Source organism: Phragmites australis, chromosome 1 (genome assembly GCF_958298935.1).
Source record: "Phragmites australis chromosome 1, lpPhrAust1.1, whole genome shotgun sequence".
Lineage (NCBI taxonomy): Eukaryota > Viridiplantae > Streptophyta > Magnoliopsida > Poales > Poaceae > Phragmites > Phragmites australis.
This window is the reverse complement of record NC_084921.1, coordinates 21,485,458-21,503,991: the sequence shown is the minus strand read 5'-3', so window position 1 is coordinate 21,503,991 and position 18,534 is coordinate 21,485,458. Positions and strand designations below refer to the sequence as shown.

General features: G+C 47.3%; 1 protein-coding gene across 1 annotated transcript; it reads left to right on the top strand.

Moving 5' to 3' along the window:
* Positions 1-1,073: 1,073 nt before the first annotated feature.
* On the top strand, positions 1,074-1,493 carry LOC133883477 (nuclear polyadenylated RNA-binding protein 3-like). Its single transcript, XM_062322817.1, has one exon. The coding sequence runs from the start codon at positions 1,074-1,076 to the stop codon at positions 1,491-1,493; it is 420 nt and encodes a 139-aa protein (XP_062178801.1).
* Positions 1,494-18,534: the final 17,041 nt, after the last annotated feature.

Genomic DNA, 18,534 nt, shown 5'->3' with positions numbered 1-18,534 from the left:
GATGTATTTCATACCATCCTTTTTCGATATCATGGTACATGTCACAACCCACCTTATGAAAGAGATTTATTTTCTTGGCCCTGTGTTCTTGCATCAGATGTATCCAGATGAGAGATTCATGGGCATTCTCAAGTTGTATGTAAGGAATCGAGCTTTACCTGAGGGGTGCATCGTGTAGGGTTACTCTACAAAGGAGGTAGTGGAGTGGTGCGGTAATTACATGGACCCAGATAACCCAATTGGTCCGCCTCATTCTCACCACGAGGGTAGGCTCGCAGGGCAAGGAATTCTGTGGAAACATGCAATTACTCTTGAGCCGAAGGCATATGACCAAGCTCATTTCCTCCTATTGCAACAAATGAGCGAAGTGTCCCCATATATCTACGAGCACAAGTAGTTGCTTCTTCAGGAGAATCCAGGGTGGATCGAAGCTTAGCTTGCAAAGCAACATATGCAAAGGTTCAACACTTGTTTTCAAGATCGAATGAATCAATCGAGTACTCCTACAAGTGATTTTCAAGTCTGAATTTCAATGTAACCTCAAATTTGTGATATGTTTGTAGGAGGAGATGGCTGCCAAATCCTGACTTTGCTTCAGGATGCAGCCAGTATACATGTAAATCCCTAAGAGGGATGAGGTCATTAGTGACGGCTGATAAGGTCATGTGTCAGTAAAGAGGTCATTAGTGATGGGTAAATTTACCACCCATCACTAATTAACAAGTCGCAGTGATGGGATGGAAAATCCACTCATCACTGTGACCCGATCATTAGTGACGGGTGGTAGGTTCACTCGTCACTGTGATCCGAACATTAGTGATAGATGGTAAATTTACCCATCACTAATGATATGTTTATAAATAGTGGGCTTGGGAACCCTAGCCTCCAATTTTCCCTAAGTTTCACCACACCTATCGCCCATTCCTCCGATTTACACATCCTCCTCGACATCGTTGCACACACCGCCCTGTTCCTCTAATCCAACACCATCTGTGGCTACCAATGATAAGGACGTGGCATCGTCATCCTTGGTGCCAGCCCCCGATGATGACTACATCTATTGGGACCTGTTGATGGTGGAGGTGGAGGAGGAGGAGGATGAGAAGGAGAAAGCGATTGCCAATGACGAGGTGATCGCTCGTGCCATCCATGACACAGAACTCATCAGCGCAACCGAGGAAACGACAGAGGCCATTGTCAGTGACGAGGCCATTGTCAGTGACGACGCCATCGCACACCTCTTGGCGGAGGAGGTGGAGATGGGCGGTGACTCCGACACTGATGATAGCGTGGAGGAGGAGGAGGATGAGGAGATGGGTGGCAACTTTGACACTGACGAGGAGGAGGAGGAGGAGGAGGAGATGGGCGGCAACTCCGACATGACTAACAACGACAAGGAGGAGGAGGGTGAAGAGATGAGTGGCAACTCCGATATGACCAGTGATGACAGGAGGAGGAGGAGGAGGATGAGGAGATGTGCGACTCCGACATGACCAACGAGGAGGAGGCGGAGGAGGAGGAGATGGTCATCGCCGGTGGTGACTCCGATGATGACACTGATGAATCGTAGTTCATTACTTACCTAGGTATATGGTGGTAATCTGAATTTAGCAATTTGGATTTAGCACCCTTGTTTTGTAGTCCGGATGGATATTTTTTGTGTAATATGGACCTACTTTTGTAGTGATGTACTTACTTATCCTCAAATTTGTAATATGTTAAGTCTCAATTTCAATGTATTTGGATGTCCCTACAATGTGATTATGTAATTTGTGGTTGCATATATTCAAATTAATGGTGATTATGGCATGAATGTACCTGGATGTGTCTTATTTGCAGGACAAGATGGCTGCCAAATCCTGACTTTACTTCAGGATGCAGCCAGTATACAGGTAAAACCCTTAGAGTGATGAGCACATTAGTGATGGGTGATAAGATCACGCGTCAATAAAGAGGTCATTAGTGATGGGTGAATTTACCACCCATCACTAACAAGTCCCAGTGATGGGGTGGCAAATCCACCCGTCACTGTGAACCGATCATTAGTGACGGGTGGTAAGTTCACCCGTCACCGTGATCCGAACATTAGGGATGGGTCGTAAGTTCACCCGTCACTGTGATTTGAATATTAGTGACACGTAGTAAATTTACCCTTCACTAATGATTTGTTTATAAATAGCACGGGAACCCTGGCCTCCAATTTTGCCTAAGTTCCACCGCGCCCGCCACCCATTCCTCCTCGCCTACTTCTCCTAGTCGTCCCCGAGGCCGCCGACTTCTCCCTACCATCCCCATCCCTCTCCCCAACGTCGTCTTCCCTTGCAACCTCGTCCCTGACTACCCCGACGTTGTGGAGCCCACACCACCGTCGCCTCCTCCCCGATGAGCCCACGCCACCCTGCCCTGCGTCACCATCATCCTCATTCATCGAGGTAGGCCTCCTGTTGTCCCCTCCTCACCGACGCTACCACCATCGTCCTCATCCGCCATTGTGAGTTACTTCTATGCATTGCCATACTTTGTGTGTCGGGGGTGCATTCAAATGGTATGTCGAATTATATTACTCGATGATGACAGCAGCTAAGTGAGGTTGTGTATGACAGCGTAGTCTACTTAGGTGCGCTGTTATCTTACCCATTTAACACTGAGCGTAGTCTACCTTAGTGAGTGTAAGTCCAAGTCCACCAACTTGTGTGGTTATCAAAAATATTGGAGCTCAATGACCCTTTGGAAGTCCTAGAGAATGCAAATGCAGGTAGCTATACTTTATCCAAAAGGGTTCCTATTATTGTATAAATCCACTTCAGAAAACTGTTGCAGCCTAAACACAAAAGGAACTAAAATTGAAATTGATTACTACTACTATTTGCTACTGTTTCAGTTAAGCTTAAGTTTCAGTTAAGCTATTGTTTGCTACTATTTCAGTTAAGTTTAAATTTTAGTTAAGCTATTGTTTGCTTGTCCTTCTTCTTTCATCTCTACTTGTTTTTGAGTATGCTTGAATTTTTTTGGTCTGAAGTGATGCATATGCTTAAATGTAGTTGTAAGCAGCCAAACCAATTTGATCCATTCATATGCTTCCTGTAGTAATCATATGCTACTTCTAGCCCTATTTACCTATATGCAAGTTCTAGTCCTTTTATTCTTGTTTATATGTATGCATATTGCTTGGATGATGACATTTAGGAAATGAAAACTAAATTTGTAAGAAAATCCCCAAAATGAATTTAGGTTGCGTAACCTATTAGGTCATCTCCCGTTCGGGAGTGTTTGATTATAAATATAACTTGGCAACTCGTCATATTTATAAGAAGATGCTCCCAAATTGTTCACGTACTTTGGACAGTTCAAGGATATGTGGCCCGAGTAGTAGGTTTATGTGCTCTTGTACGGTTCTAGAGAGAATTTCAGTAGCATTTCCCTGTTGTTCTCCGGATACACACCCTCTCGGCTCGTTGTCGAGATGTGTATTTGGAGAATAGTGGGGAGGTGCTGCCGAAATTTTTTCCAGAACCATACATGAGCATGGAAGCCTACTCGGGTCACATATCCTCGAATGGGATTAGGATCTATCTTTTCCTATTAGAAATTCGCTTGGATCCTTCGCTTTAGATTAGAAATACATCATCTTTTCATACATTCGTATAAAAGTGAATATAGTTACTAAGGCTTATACAATTGTATCTGCGTATTCGTATCTATTAGATGTCTACCAACGAGTCATCGGGATCCTCTGGCAAAGCACAAGCTCCCAGTCAAACGTCTGTGCAACCAAGTCCCAGTGTAGCAATAGTACGAAAGCCAAGGGCACAAGCAAAGTGGCCGACTGAAAAGATTACCATCATGGAAATCAATGATGACGGCGTGCCTACAGAGAAGAAGGCCCTACAAATGTTGTGGAAGCTCACAAGCCTTAATGCTCAGGAGAGGGCCATTGACCCTTCCAAAGTTCGATGACCTCAGTGTGGATCAAAAGAACACCTTGTTCAATAATGGTGTCAATATGTTTCTGGAGTTCCCGGAGAACATGAAGGCGAAGGCTTGCAGAGCTGCTATGAAAATGATCGCCAAACTTTGGAGAAACCACAAGAGCAATCTTGTGAGTGAGTATATGGCAAAAGAGTTGGAGCCCTCCAACAAGTACCCATATATTAAAAGAGAGTATTGGGAAGCTTTTGTGGCATTGAAGAGCTCTGAGACGTTCCAAAATGAGAGTTTAGCAAAGAAGCAGCTTCGGCTAAAGAACAAGGAAAATCACAACCTAGGCACAGGCGGGTACATGGGGAAAAGGGATAAATGGCAGGCAGAGGATGCAAAGTTATCCAAGGAAGGCCACGAGAATCCTTGGTTGCAATGCCCGAGACGATCACAATCATATTTGCGTGCGAGGGGTACGGTGTCAGATAGTGGAGAAATCACCTACAAATCTAGCAAAACTGAGTTAGTTGCTCAAAAGGTGAAAGAAATAGCTACCCACACCTCCGAAGGTTCATTCACTAGGGTTAGGGAACATGACATGCTCTCCACTGCGCTGGGAAATCCTGAGCACCCAGGTCGCATTCGAGGCTTCCCCGAACATGTCGGGATTTATAAGAAGAGGAAGAGGTCGGTCCCAATAGATGTGGAAGCATTGACCCAGTCAAATTTACGGTAAAGGGAGTCGTAATTCCTATTGCACCAGCGGGTGGTAGCCCCATTGCTGAACACAAGAGTAGTCAAGCCTCCAGGGAGATTGAACAACCTACCTTCTCTCCATCTGTGGAGCCCGATACCATAGACCTTCTCGATGGGCCCACGCCGTGATCGCTAGTCATAAGACATGGAGGCTACTATATTAAGGTTGCAAAGGGCCAGGTGCATCCAAATGTCCAGGTGTTACATACGGTCCCGATACGTCCTAGCTATGTCGTCGTCTTCGTGGATTTTGTACATGCCAATGCCGTGGACACAGATTTACCCATCCCCCCTGATGATGAGATACAAAAGCTGAGTCAAGCTCATCTTCAAAGGATCTAATAGAAGAGGGGGGACATCATGGTGCGCACGGAACCATCTATGAGCGATCCGCCTGGATCTTTAAGTTCTCTACCCCAACCTCAGCCCCGAAATGCACTAGCTGTGTTGCCTTTGGTCACTCCACCATCTACAGTTAAGCAACCTGAGGGTAGCCCAGAGAAGAAGAAGAAGAAGAAGAAACCTTTGCCCCCTCTGCCATCTATAGTTAAGCAACTTGAGGGCAGCCCAGAGAAGAAGCAGAAGTCCAGACCAGGGTCCAAGAAGTAGATGCCAAAGATATCCATGTCCTCTAGTAAGGACTCATTCGCCTAGAAGTGCCAAATAGGGGAAGCTTGGACTAAGGCAAACCCAAAATTCAAGCCTGGGAAGCCCTTGTTGCTGACAGATGCACTTCGGTATGCGGGACAACCTTGTATTGAGTTGCATAATTTCTACATCATATATGTAACACCCAGTTTTAAAGGAACAAAATCGGGCACAACACATGTATCCCAGGATCAAGTTCCATACATGTGCTTACATCATTAGTAATATCATCACAGTGCCTTTATTACAACATCGTATTTAACTTAATACAAAAGGACCCGAGGGTCTAAAGAAAACACAGCGGGGAAAACTAAAGGGTCTTCAAAGCTAGCGGCTCCATCTTCCACAGGCACCGACCGGGGGCAACACAGCCTAGAACAGCAGCTCTGGGTCGAAGTCGTCGTCGAAAACTCCAACTTCATTGCCAGCTTCTGAACAGCGGTAGGATGCAGGGTAGGGGACAACAAGTGTGAGTACAAAGATTGTACTCCGCAAGCGTAGGGAAAAACATGATATGCGGCTTATGTCAAGGAATGGACTTTGACACTGGCTAACAGCACTACGCAACTATGATCTGCCTATGACTCCAACATCAGGCATCCTATTTACTAAGTGAAAAGACACGACTATATCCAAAGGTTCGACTCATTGGATTCCATCCGACTACCAAGACTCACCAGATAATTCCATTACCTGGTTACCCCAACTCACCATACCAAACCCTGACCCCAACTAATCCTGAGGAAGTCCAAGCTCGCTCTTATCCGTGAGCACGGCTGATCGACCAGATTGACACTCTGCAGAGTTTGCACTACTTTCCCCACGAGTCGTGATTCCCTTGTTGCTCCAAACTTCCAGGGTGTGGAGTCGGGGTCTCACTACAAGGCCTTTACAAAGCTCCCTCTAACCCGCAGGCACCCACTGAGGTTTCACCGCTAACAGACAATTACATTACTGCAGAAGCCCCCTCTTGTGCCACTCTATACCGACCTATGGTGCCCACTAAGCTAGAAGGTGACTAATTAGTTGGCCAGGCCGTACCCATATAGGCCTCGTGGTTGTGCGAACAAAACTTGGTTACATGCCCAAGAACCGGTCCTTAGGACCCCACACAGATACAAACACAAACATTGCATAGGCTCCACCTCAAACAATCCATTTTGTTGGGGAAAATCTATACCATGTTGCTAAAAAAAGAATTACCATCTCCCAACATTGTTGCATAGTTCATCAGTCAATATTAAGATTTCCCAACCAACACTGCGCTAGCATAAACTACCCATTTTCATAACATGATGAACAACGGTGACAAGGAAAATATTGATTCAAAACTAGTAAACCCTAACATAGGATTCATGTTTAGACAAGCATGCATTCTGAAGGTTAGAAACTACACCTGCAATTCTAAAATAGGATAAATATGCTCAAGGACACTTGCCTTCGACAGGGTGCTGCTCAACGTCTTCAAACACTTGATCTTGCGGATTCTCGAACTGATCACCTCCTATTCGACAGACCGGAAAAGACATACAACATGAAAACCTAAGAATAGTACACCAAACAGTATTGAAACTAGACAAAAAAAAACCCTACAAAAAGATTCTACACGTCGCTACGAACATTTGGGCGCGAAAATCGCCCAAATCGGAGCTACGAGCAAAAAGTTATGTGATAAACAAGATTAGGGTTATGTTTGTAAAAGAAAAGGACTTCTTTTAAATAAAAATAGAGAGGTTAGGGGCTTTTTTGCAAAATAGAGGCACTTAATTGTAAATATGTAGAAGTTTAGGGAGTAGCTGCAAAAAGACATGGGCTCTTGGTTAAATTTAGGAAAGTACAGGGGTTTGTTTTGCAAATTCGCCATTATTCCTGAATTAAAACAAATAGGAATATTACTGGGTAAAGGTTTGTTGATGTGGCACTGCCATGTAAGCAAATTGGATGAGGTGGATGGCTTATGTGGCGCTGAGGTGGCTGATTTGGTGACTTGGAATAAGTGGACACATGTCTCCACGTGATTGGCCCAACCGAAGAGGTATTCTAGCTTCTAATTGTGGCCCTCCAAATTGGATCGAACGATGGATAATTGGGGGGGGGGGGGCTCCTACCGGCTTCAGAGGAGAGCGGCAATGGTGGTGGCTCGGTGGCGGCGGTGCTCTTGCCGGAGAAGCGGCAAATCTCGTCGTCGGGCAAGGGGATCGACGGCGAGCGGTGGCGGAGAGAGAGGGGAGGGCGGCGAGCTTACCCCGAGCGCAAATAGCGACGGAGAGGGCTCGAGGCGACCGGGCGACGAAGCATATGGTAGCGGCGGTCGGAGAGGCGTCGGGGAGGGGGTTCGGGCGCCAAATCGAAGATGAGGAACGTCAGGGTAGACACCTCGGAAGCTCGCGGTTCCGAAGATGCCGTCGGTGAGTGCAGAGATAGCTCGAACGCGGAGATCCCGCGCGGTGGAGCTCCTCGCCGGAGCTCGGGAAGAAGACGGCGCCGACGAAGAAACCGAGTAGAAATCAAGGGGGAAACGGGGGAAAACTGTGTGGAAACTTGCTATGAAGGTGATCGGCGGCTTATATGGGCGCGAGAGGGAGAGGGACGGCCAGAATTTGAAGAGAAGCGGCCGGCGTCCATGGCCTTCGAGTGCGTTGGTTTCTAGCTTTGATTGAGCATAAGAGGGAGGTAGCGAAGGGGGAAACGGGTAGAATCACTCGATGGGGAGGTATGGCATTGAATTTGGCTATTTTTTGGAGGGGAGAGGGCGCGGGGAGGCGCGGGATTGCGCTGCGGTCGACGGAGGGGAACGAACCGACGGGAGGTTGAAGAGGTGGAGCCGGCTCGGGCAGGGCGGCTCGAGCGGAGCGGCACGGCGCGGGTCCCGCACGGTAGAGAGGGAGAGGTGGAGGGGGCCGGCTCGGCCAACAGGCCGGCGCGGCCAACGGGCCGGCGCGGGGAAGAAAAAGGCGGCCCACGAGAAGGAGAAAGGGGAGGGGAGATGGGCCGAGGGAGAGAGATTCGGCCCAAGGGCATTTTTCTTTTTAGAAATTTCTTTTCTAATTTGATTTTCAACAATTTTCAAAAGGGGTTTGAACGAGCGATTTCTAGCGAATTTTAGCAAATTTTTCCACACAATAAATACCTTAATGCATCTCTAATGGCATGAATGCATCAAACATTATCCTAGGACAATTTAAATTTAGAAATTAATTTTCCTATTGAACAAAATTGCAACCACCTATTTAATTTCTAGCAAAATTTTAATTTATTGCAAAAATTGAAATTTGAGGTGTTACAAACCTACCCCCCTTAGGATGAATCTCGCCCTCGAGATTCGGAAGGATCGAAGAAGAGATGGGGAAACTCCGTCTTCAGATCATCTTCTCTTTCCCAGGTTGCTTCTTCTTCTGAGTGATGCTTCCACTGTACTTTGCACATTCGGACTTGCCTGTTTCTGGTAACCCGTTCTGATATCTCAAGAATCTTAACCGGATATTCCAAATATGAGAGATCTTCTTGTACATGTAGTTCTTCTACTGGCAACTGTTCTTCGGGAACTCTTAAGCACTTCATTAACTGTGACACATGGAACACATCGTGTACTCCCGAGAGTTGAGGTGGTAACTCAAGTTGGTAAGCTACTTCTCCTCGTCATCCCAAAATCTTGTACGGACCAATAAACCGAGGTGAAAGCTTGCCTTTAACCTTGAATCTGCGTAAACCTCTGATTGGGGATACTTTGAGATATACGAAGTCTCCTACTTCGAAAGTTAGTTCCCGGCGTCGATGATCTGCATAGCTCTTCTGTCTTGACTGTGCTGTTTTCAAATTATCTCTGATCTCTTGCACTTGTTGTGAGGAACCGTCCAAATAGTATTCTAATTAATCATCAGGAGGATCATTATTCATAATCACAACCTCGACGATTAACCAGAATACCATTCCGGTAGTCCCGGCACGTGTTTTGTGCCCAGGATCGGAACACATGCCTTCCAACTCAAACATCACCACACAGTTTAATAGAGAGCAAATAATTAAACTGGATTACCATTATTAAACAAGCAACTGCTTCCACAATTTACAACAAAAGAGGAACAACAACAACTACTATGCAGCGGAAGAAAAACCTATACAACAAAAGAATATGGAGCCATATGCCCTTAGGCTCCATACCAAAAGCGCCGGAGTTCGGAGTAGAAGGTGCTACTCCTGCCCGCCACCCTGATCGGCAGGCACAAAGTAGCCGAACACTGCCTCTTCCTCGCCAACCTGTGAACCTGAAAGCAACTTAAGGGCAGCACCCTTAGTACGAAGGTACTAGCAAGTCTTACACAGTATGAGTATATATATTCTCGACTCCAAGGATCATGCATTTAAAGCTGTAGCAAGGATTAAGACATGTTTAAGTTCATTAAGCGGTAAGCAACCTAGACTCTAGGTGCAAGCAACTGACTTAACCAACCACCGACTCAAACCCTGCCAACCAACTGATCAAAACAGATATATAACAACAAGTGTATAAAAGCAAACCATTCCCACCAAACCACCAACCACATACCGACCAAACCACCCCAATCCAACCATGCCACAACCCACATCGAAACTCTACGACCAAAATATGGTCGCTCGGTGGAGATAAGCGATAGCGATGCTCATGACCGAGAGCGCGGCAGTTCAAACTGATTATACACCCTGCAGGGGGATACTCCTGGACCCACACGACACAGGGACCATACGGCTTGTGCCACCCGCTAAGATGCGCACAAGGGGGTACCCGTGACAACCTTTCCCAACCAGGCCCAACCATGTGGATCAACCATAGCTCGGCACGGCGGTATTAGAACTACTCCCCGAGCAAACTAATACCGCTAAAAGCCCGGACTCAAACCGGACTCACACCGTCTATGACGAGGCCCACATGACCACGTCTGCGAAGGTAATCAGCTCGCCTACCATTATATCAGCATGTGGTGAGTAAGGTATGTGCTAAAGCCGACTACACCGATGATCGGTGCTTAACCGGTGCAAGCGGTCTACGGTGTTCGGGTTCCCTCCCCGAACTGCCTGAGGACTCCTCGTGAGCAGATGACACCCCTAACACCGCCCACACCTCGTCTCAACTCACCACTCACCAAACCGACTCATCATCAACACAACCATAAGTGTGAACAAGTAATAAGTCCTAGGCTCGCGACAACGGTGGACGCCGTCGTCGACTTCTACCGGAAAGCCTAAGTACCCCTAAGCATAGCGAACTAAAATTAGACCTCGATGACACCACTAGGCTCCTAGGAACAACACATGACACGTGACCGAAATGGGATAATGCATCGGCATAGGTTCTACCCAACTCAGTACCCGACACATGCAATGTATACATAAGCGTAGATAACATATTAAATTTTCAAGTAGACACGGTGCAATATGAACGATGCTTGCCTTGCTGCCCTGGATCAGAAAGGTGGGACGCCTCACGATCGCCCACGGCCTCCGGGATCGACGGATCGGCGTTCACTACAGAGAGCAACGCGTGCAATGTAATGAGCATGTATGAAATGCGACCATGTAAGAAAAATATGCTCCACAATACATGACAACATTATTCCAAGATCGTACTGTCCAAACCAGAATTTTCCAAGTGGTCTCAAAAAGTTTGGAGTTCCTACGAATTAACTACGAATTTTACAAGCTATCAGCTATCAGGAAAGCCTGATAAACCGTGCTCGAGGTACCCGGGATGAACAGTACTCGCAGGTACCCGGGATAAACAGTACCCGGGGGTGCTCGGGGTGAACGGTACCCGGGGTGCTCGGGTGAACAGTACCAGGGGGTGCTCGAGTGAACAGTACCCTAGGGTCCTCGGGATCAACCGTGCACGGGTGCTCGGGGTGAACAGTACAGGGTGCTCGGGTGGACAGTACCCGGAGGTACTCGGGTGAACAGTACCCGGGGTGCTCGGGGTGAACTGTGCTCGTGCTCGGGTGAACAGTACTCGGCGCTACAGTAAAATCAGCCTCGCGCAGCTCCAGAATAGCAGTCATTACGAAGGGAAAAACTGGGCTAAACTAACCTGGGAGTCTCTCTAAATCAAAAGTAAAAATGCCTAGAAGGGTGTACAGGGTCTAGACTTTGCTCAACCGCCTAGCAACATAATTCCTAACTCAAATCCACATAAATCCTCATTTGTTCCCAAACTGCAGAACTTTAAGAACTTTGCAACCCTAGTTCCAGATTCAAGATCTATCCAACCAAAAATGAGCATACTTGCCATGGGAGCCTAGCAGACTCACCCAAGGTCCTTTGCTGAGGTTGGTGACCGCCAGTTGAAGCAGGAAACGACGGAAAATGGCTTGGAGAAGAGAGGAAAAACTGCTGCTTCCTGGCTTCTCCCAAAGAACACCAAACAAGTTCAGAACCAGCTCGAATTCCTTCGGGGAAACTGAAAATGAATTGGATGGACGAGTAGTCCTTGAGCTGGTGGTCACGTGAGTACCACGTACGTACCTTGATCTTGCTCCCATAGGTAGGGATCCAAAGGGGAAAAAGGGAGCCTAAGAGAGAGAGTGAGAGAGACAGCCAACTCCAACTTGCTTCCTCAAAAAGCCTTATATGGTGGAGTGGGTGAGGAGTACGTATGGGCAAGTTTGAGGGGAGAGAGAGCTGTTGCCCACTTATAGAGAGATATTTTCCACCCAAGTGGGCCCCATTTACCTAGAGGAAAGTCCAGACTTGCTTCCAGCTCCTTTATTTCTCTTAGTTTTTCCTTCTCCCACCTCATTGACTCAAAGTGAAGTGCTCCAGTGACCCAAACTGGAACATGAAGCTGAAATTGCATGTTTTAGGATTAAAACACACAATTACGGATTTTAGGACGTGACACTTGTCTTTCTGCTTCTCTTAGGACTTCGGGACCAAAAACTTGACTTTCCCCAGTCTGATTCCAGAACAGCGGGGTTCTACATTTCTGTCCGTATAGGGCTTCAAAAGGGGACATCTTGAGACTAGCTTGATAACTGTTGTTGTACGAGAATTCTGTATACGGTAGATTCTTGTCCCAACTGTTACCATTCTTCAATGCACATGCTCTCAACATGTCTTCAAGAATTTGATTTACTCTTTCTGTCTGTCCGTCAGTCTGCGGGTGGTATGCTGAGCTGAAATTCAATCTTGTATCCATAGATTCTTGCAATCGTTGCCAGAATCGTGAGGTAAACTGGCTGCCACGATCGGATACAATTATCTTGGGTACTCTATGTAGACACACAATTCTGGACATATACAATTCAGCTAACTTCGGCCCTCGATAGGATTCTTTGACTGGAATGAAGTGAGCTACCTTTGTCAGATGGTCAACAATGACCCATCTAGAATCATATCCTGATTGCGTTCGTGGTAGACCCACTCCATGCTGATTTCTTTCCACTTCCATTCAGGTATTTTCAATGGCTGTAGCAGTCCTGCAGGTCTTTGGTGTTCTGCTTTGACTCGATGGTAGATATCACACAAAGCTACATGTTCTGCTACTGCACGCTTCATTCCGTACCACCAATACTAATCTTTGAGATCTTGATACATCTTGGTACTTCCAGGGTGGATAGAATACGCTGAATCATGGGCTTCTTTTAAGATGGTGTCCCGGATAGACTTTATGTCCGGAACACAAATCCTGTGCTTGTACCACACTGTGCCTTGCTCATCTTCAGAGAAATTTGGGGCTTTGCCAACTTTGATAAGCTGCTTAATTTCCAAAATCTTTTCATCTTCAAGCTGACCCTTTCTTATTTCTTGCTCAAGCGTTGAGTCTATTTCCATTGCAACCATCTCGGTGTTATACACCATTCCCAGATTTAACCTCTCGAACTCTTTGCATAGCTCGGGACTCAACTCTTGAAGAGTCATTGCATTAATTTGAGACTTTCTACTCAGGGCATCAGCTACTACATTTGCCTTTCCTGGGTGGTAGTTGATTCCCAGATTGTAGTCCTTGATAAGCTCTAACCATCTGCGCTGCCTAAGGTTAAGATCCGGTTGAGTAAAAATATACTTCAAGCTTTTATAATCAGAATAGATCTCACATCTCTGACCAATCAGATAATGCCTCCAGATCTTGAGTGCATGAACCACTGCGGCTAGTTCCAAGTCATGCGTCGGATAATTTTCTTCATGTTTCCTTAACTGTCGGGACGCATATGCAATGACATGACCTTCTTGCATGAGCACACATCCCAAGCCTTGACATTTGCTCAGTTAGCGTACAACTGGTTTTCCCTTAGCTTCTGTAAAACCATCCTTAGGTGTTCCTCGTGTTCTTCTTCGTTCTTGGAGTAGACCAAGATGTCATCAATGAATACCACAACAAACTTGTCCAAATATTCCATGAAGACCTTGTTCATTAAAAACATGAAGTATGCTGGGGCATTGGTCAATCCGAAAGACGTTACTGTGTATTCGTATAGACCGTATCGAGTAACAAATGCTGTCTTGGGGATATCCGAAGTACGAATTTTCAACTGATGGTATCCAGATCGAAGATCAATCTTGGAAAACACATATGCGCCTTTCAGCATATCAAATAGATCTTCAATGCGGGGCAGAGGGTACTTGTTCTTGATTGTTACTTCATTTAGAGCTCGATAGTCTATGCACATCCTTTGTGTACCATCTTTCTTCGGAACAAAGATTACTGGGGCTCCCCAGGGTGAAGAACTGGGGCGGATAAACCCTTTGTCTAGGAGCTCTTGAATTTGTTCCTTGAGCTTAGCCAACTAATTTGGCATCCATTCTATATGGCCTCTTGTATATAGGAGCCGTTCTAGGTACTAATTCAATGATGAATTCAATTTCTCGATCAGAAGGCATACCTGGCAAATCCTCCGGGAAGACGTCCGGAAATTCACCGACCACCCTGCTATCTTCCACTGCGTTGGCTTTGTTTAAACTGGCGTTGATAGCTGACTCTGTCGTGGCCTGAAACTCCACCTTGGTTCCGTCTGTATGAGTCAACTGAACCGTCTTTGTAGCACATCTGATGACTCCTTTGTACTTGGTTAGCCAATCCATTCCCAGAATTATATCAATACCCTTGGACTCCAGGATAATGAGGTTGGCCAGAAAGTCTACCCCCCTTATGCATATACCTATTTTATGGCATACATGCTTTGATTCCATTTCTCCTCCAGGAGAACTTACTAGCACTCGATTTTTCATTAATGCTCTTGGCAATTTATATGTATTCACAAACTGATATGATATGAATGAATGCGTAGCACCAGAATCAAATAACACTGTTGCAGGATGAGAGTTGGCAGAAAACATACCCAGAACCACGTCAGGAGCTTCCTGGGCTTCCTCCACTGCAACATGGTTGACACGACCATACATTGCATTCTGGCGAGGCTGCTGCTGTTGATTGTTGCCCTGGGCCTGGCCTTGCTGCTTCTTGGGACACTTGTTGGCGAGATGCCCGAAGTTACCGCAACTGAAGCATGGACCAATGTTGCTTGACCCTTGGCCGTTGCGGTTCTGCTGCTGTGGCTGGTTGTTGTTGGGTCGCTACTGCTGCTGCTGGAAGCTGGGACGAGACTGCTGCTGCTACTGCGGCTGCACTGGCGGCTTGAACGACCCTATTCCTTGATTTTGCATCTTCTGCTGCGGCCTCTGCAGCTGATGCTGCTGTTGCTGGTTCTGCCCTCCATGGCGGAACATCGGTCCAGTGGCAGGGGCGTTGAAGCGGGGGCGGGTATTACTGCCAAAAGACTGACCCTGCAGATGGCGCTTACGCACTTCACCCAGATTCTGACGCTTTTTCTCCATGATGAAGGCCCTATCTACTAGCTTCTGGAAACTGGGGTACTCAGTGGCGGAGAGGGCATACTGTAGACCAGGTGAAGACCCTCAAGAAAACAATCTTGCTTCTTCTCGTCCGTGTCAACATCATCGGGGGCGTAGCGAGACAGTTGAGTGAACTTGGTGAGGTACTCCCTCACAAACATGGGGCCTTGCTTGATACTGAGGAATTCCTTCCTCTTCAACTTTAATTCTCCGGCGGGAACATGATGGGCACGGAAACTGTTCTTGAATTCTGTGCAGGTAATCTCCTGGGGATCCTCGTGAGCAGCGGTGTAAGCAGTCCACCATTCCTGAGCTGGCCCGCTCAGCTGGTGGGATGCAAAGAGAACTTTTTCCCTTGCATTGCACTGAGCTATCTGAAGCTTGCTCTCTATTGTCCTCAACCAGTCATCTGCCTCCATAGGCTCCACTACCTGAGAAAAAGTGGGTGGTTGAGTGCTCAAGAAGGTCCTGAGCCTGGACTGCGGCTGCAGCAGTGGTGCTTGCTGAGCTTGAGGTTGCTGATTGATGGCTTGGACCAAACCTTGAAGAAGAGTCAGGACTTGGTTGGCGTCCATGAGGGGTGGCGGGGGAGGGTCGTTATTGTTGGCAGCGTTGTTGTTGATGTTGTCGTTGTTGTTGACAGCGTTGTTGTTGATATTGTCGTTGTTGTTGACAGCGTTGTTGTTGCGCCTAGTGTTCACCATCTGTTGTTGCCAAGGTACGAAAAGCATAAGAAAGAGGCAAGGGCGGAAAGACAAGCCAAGAACAGATAGGAACTGAAGGAAACAGATAGAAATGACTCCCAACTATAATTTATTAACTGATGAAAATGTAGAGGGGAAACCCCTACATCACACCAACACACATGCAAAGATCCAACTCATTACAAGGCTCACGCTAAAACAAACACAAGCACACACAAGGACAAACAACACGAGTCTAACGATTTATTCTGCTAGGGACAACTTCCTAGCTCGACTCTACTCCTGACCGGCGGTGCCTGAAGGGCCTGCAACATCTGCCTGACGGAGCCTCTTGCGCGAAGGAGAGCGGGGCGGTGCAGGGGCGGAAGATGGTGCCGGGGGAACCTCGTCGGGGTGCTGGTCAGGATCCTGCAGCATCATCTCCAGCTCATAGATCATCTGCTCATGCTCGGCGTGGCGCTGGTGAAGATCCTCCAACTCGTCGAGTGCTTTGTCTAGCTCGGCGTAGAGGGCGGCGGTGAGGTGGACCTGCTCTCGCAGACGGAGATCTGGCTCGTTGTTGACGGGCGCAAAGATGACCTCCAGACTGCCTGACGGGCGCTGCGGGAACTTCCCGAACTGAGTGAGGCGAAGGTCCTGTCTGTTCTCCCGGTAGAGAATAGCCAGAGCCTGGCGAGCAGCGTCCTCGATCCCTGCCTCAAACGTAGCTCTGGGGGCGGTGGCGGTGTGGACTGGGTGAACTCGTCGAAGATTGTCATCGGAGGGCTTCTCGAACATGGTCACCTCCATTGACCAGGAGTAACCACGTCCTCCAAGCGAAACTCTGACGCCTCTGAAAAGGGTAGCGTCGTGGTAGCCGAGACCCTGCAGCAGGTACCACAGCGTACAAGCGAAGTACCCAGCCAGTTGTCCGTCGGAGTGGAACTCAACTAGGGGTTGGTGCCTCCAGACTGCACCAGCAGGAACCTCTACGTCTGAGACCAGCACACGCTTGCGTAGGGTGATCTTCGTTCGAGCCATCTAAAATTTTGAAGAAGACAGAAATTAGTAACCATTTTATAAAGAGCAAAAGACAGACAAAGGAAAAACTGGAAGAAAAACAACTTTTCTAAAGTAGTTTGTACAAACATAAGTCCTTAGCATGTCCAGTCTATCTAGGCTGCGTCCTACGGTCAACACGGCTCTGATACCACTTCTGTAACACCCAATTTTAAAGGAACAAAATCGGGCACAACACATGTATGCCAGGATTAAGTTTCATACATGTGCTTACAACATTAGTAATATCATCACAGTGCCTTTATTACAACATCGTATTTAACTTAATACAAAAGGACCCGAGGGTCTAAAGAAAACACAGCGGGGAAAACTAAACTACCCATTTTCATAACATGATGAACAACGGTGACAAGGAAAATATTGATTCAAAACTAGTAAACCCTAACATAGGATTCATGTTTAGACAAGCATGCATTCTAAAGGTTAAAAACTACATCTGCAATGCTAAAACAGGATAAATATGCTCAAGGACACTTGCCTTCGACAGGGTGCTGCTCAACGTCTTCAAACACTTGATCTTGCGGATTCTCGAACTGATTACCTCCTATTCGACAGACCGGAAAAGACATACAACACGAAAACCTAAGAACAGTACACCAAACAGTATTGAAACTAGACAAAAAAAACCCTACAAAAAGATTCTACACGTCGCTACGAACATTTGGGCGCGAAAATCGCCCAAATCGGAGCTACGAGCAAAAAGTTATGTGATAAACTAGATTAGGGTTACGTTTGTAAAAGAAAAGGACTTATTTTAAATAAAAACAGAGAGGTTAGGGGCCTTTTTGCAAAATAGAGGGACTTAATTGTAAATATGTAGAAGTTTAGGAAGTAGCTGCAAAAAGACATGGGCTCTTGGTTAAATTTAGGAAAGTACAGGGGTTTGTTTTGCAAATTTGCCATTATTCCTGAATTAAAACAAGTAGGAATATTACTGGGTAAAGGTTTGCTGATGTAGCACTGCCACGTAGGCAAATTGGATGAGGTGGCTGGCTTATGTGGCGCTGAGGTGGCTGATTTGGTGACTTGGAATAAGTGGACACATGTCTCCACGTGATTGGCCCAACCGAAGAGGTATTCTAGCTTCTAATCGTGGCCCTCCAAATTGGATCGAACGGTGGATAATTGAGGGGGGGGGGCTCCTGCCGGCTTCAGAGGAGAGCGGTGGTGGTGGTGGCTCGGTGGCAGCGGTGCTCTCGCCGGAGAAGCAGCAAACATCATCGCCGGGCAAGGGGATCGATGGCGAGCGGCGGCGGAGAGAGAGGGGAGCGCGGCGAGCTTACCCCGAGCGCAAACGGCGACGGAGAGGGCTTGAGGTGACCGGGCGACGAAGCAGATGGCGGCGGCGGTCGGAGAGGCGTCGGGGAGGGGGTTCGGGCGCCAAATCGAAGACGAGGAACGTCGGGGTAGATACCTCGGAAGCTCGCGGTTCCGAAGATGCCGTCAGTGAGTGCGGAGACAGCTCGAACGCGGAGATCCCGCGCGGTGGAGCTCCTCGCCGGAGCTCGGGAAGAAGACGGCGCCGATGAAGAAACCGAGCGGAAATCAAGGGGGAAACGGGGGGAAACTGTGTGGAAACTTGCTATGAAGGTGACCGGCGGCTTATATGGGCACGAGAGGGAGAGGGAAG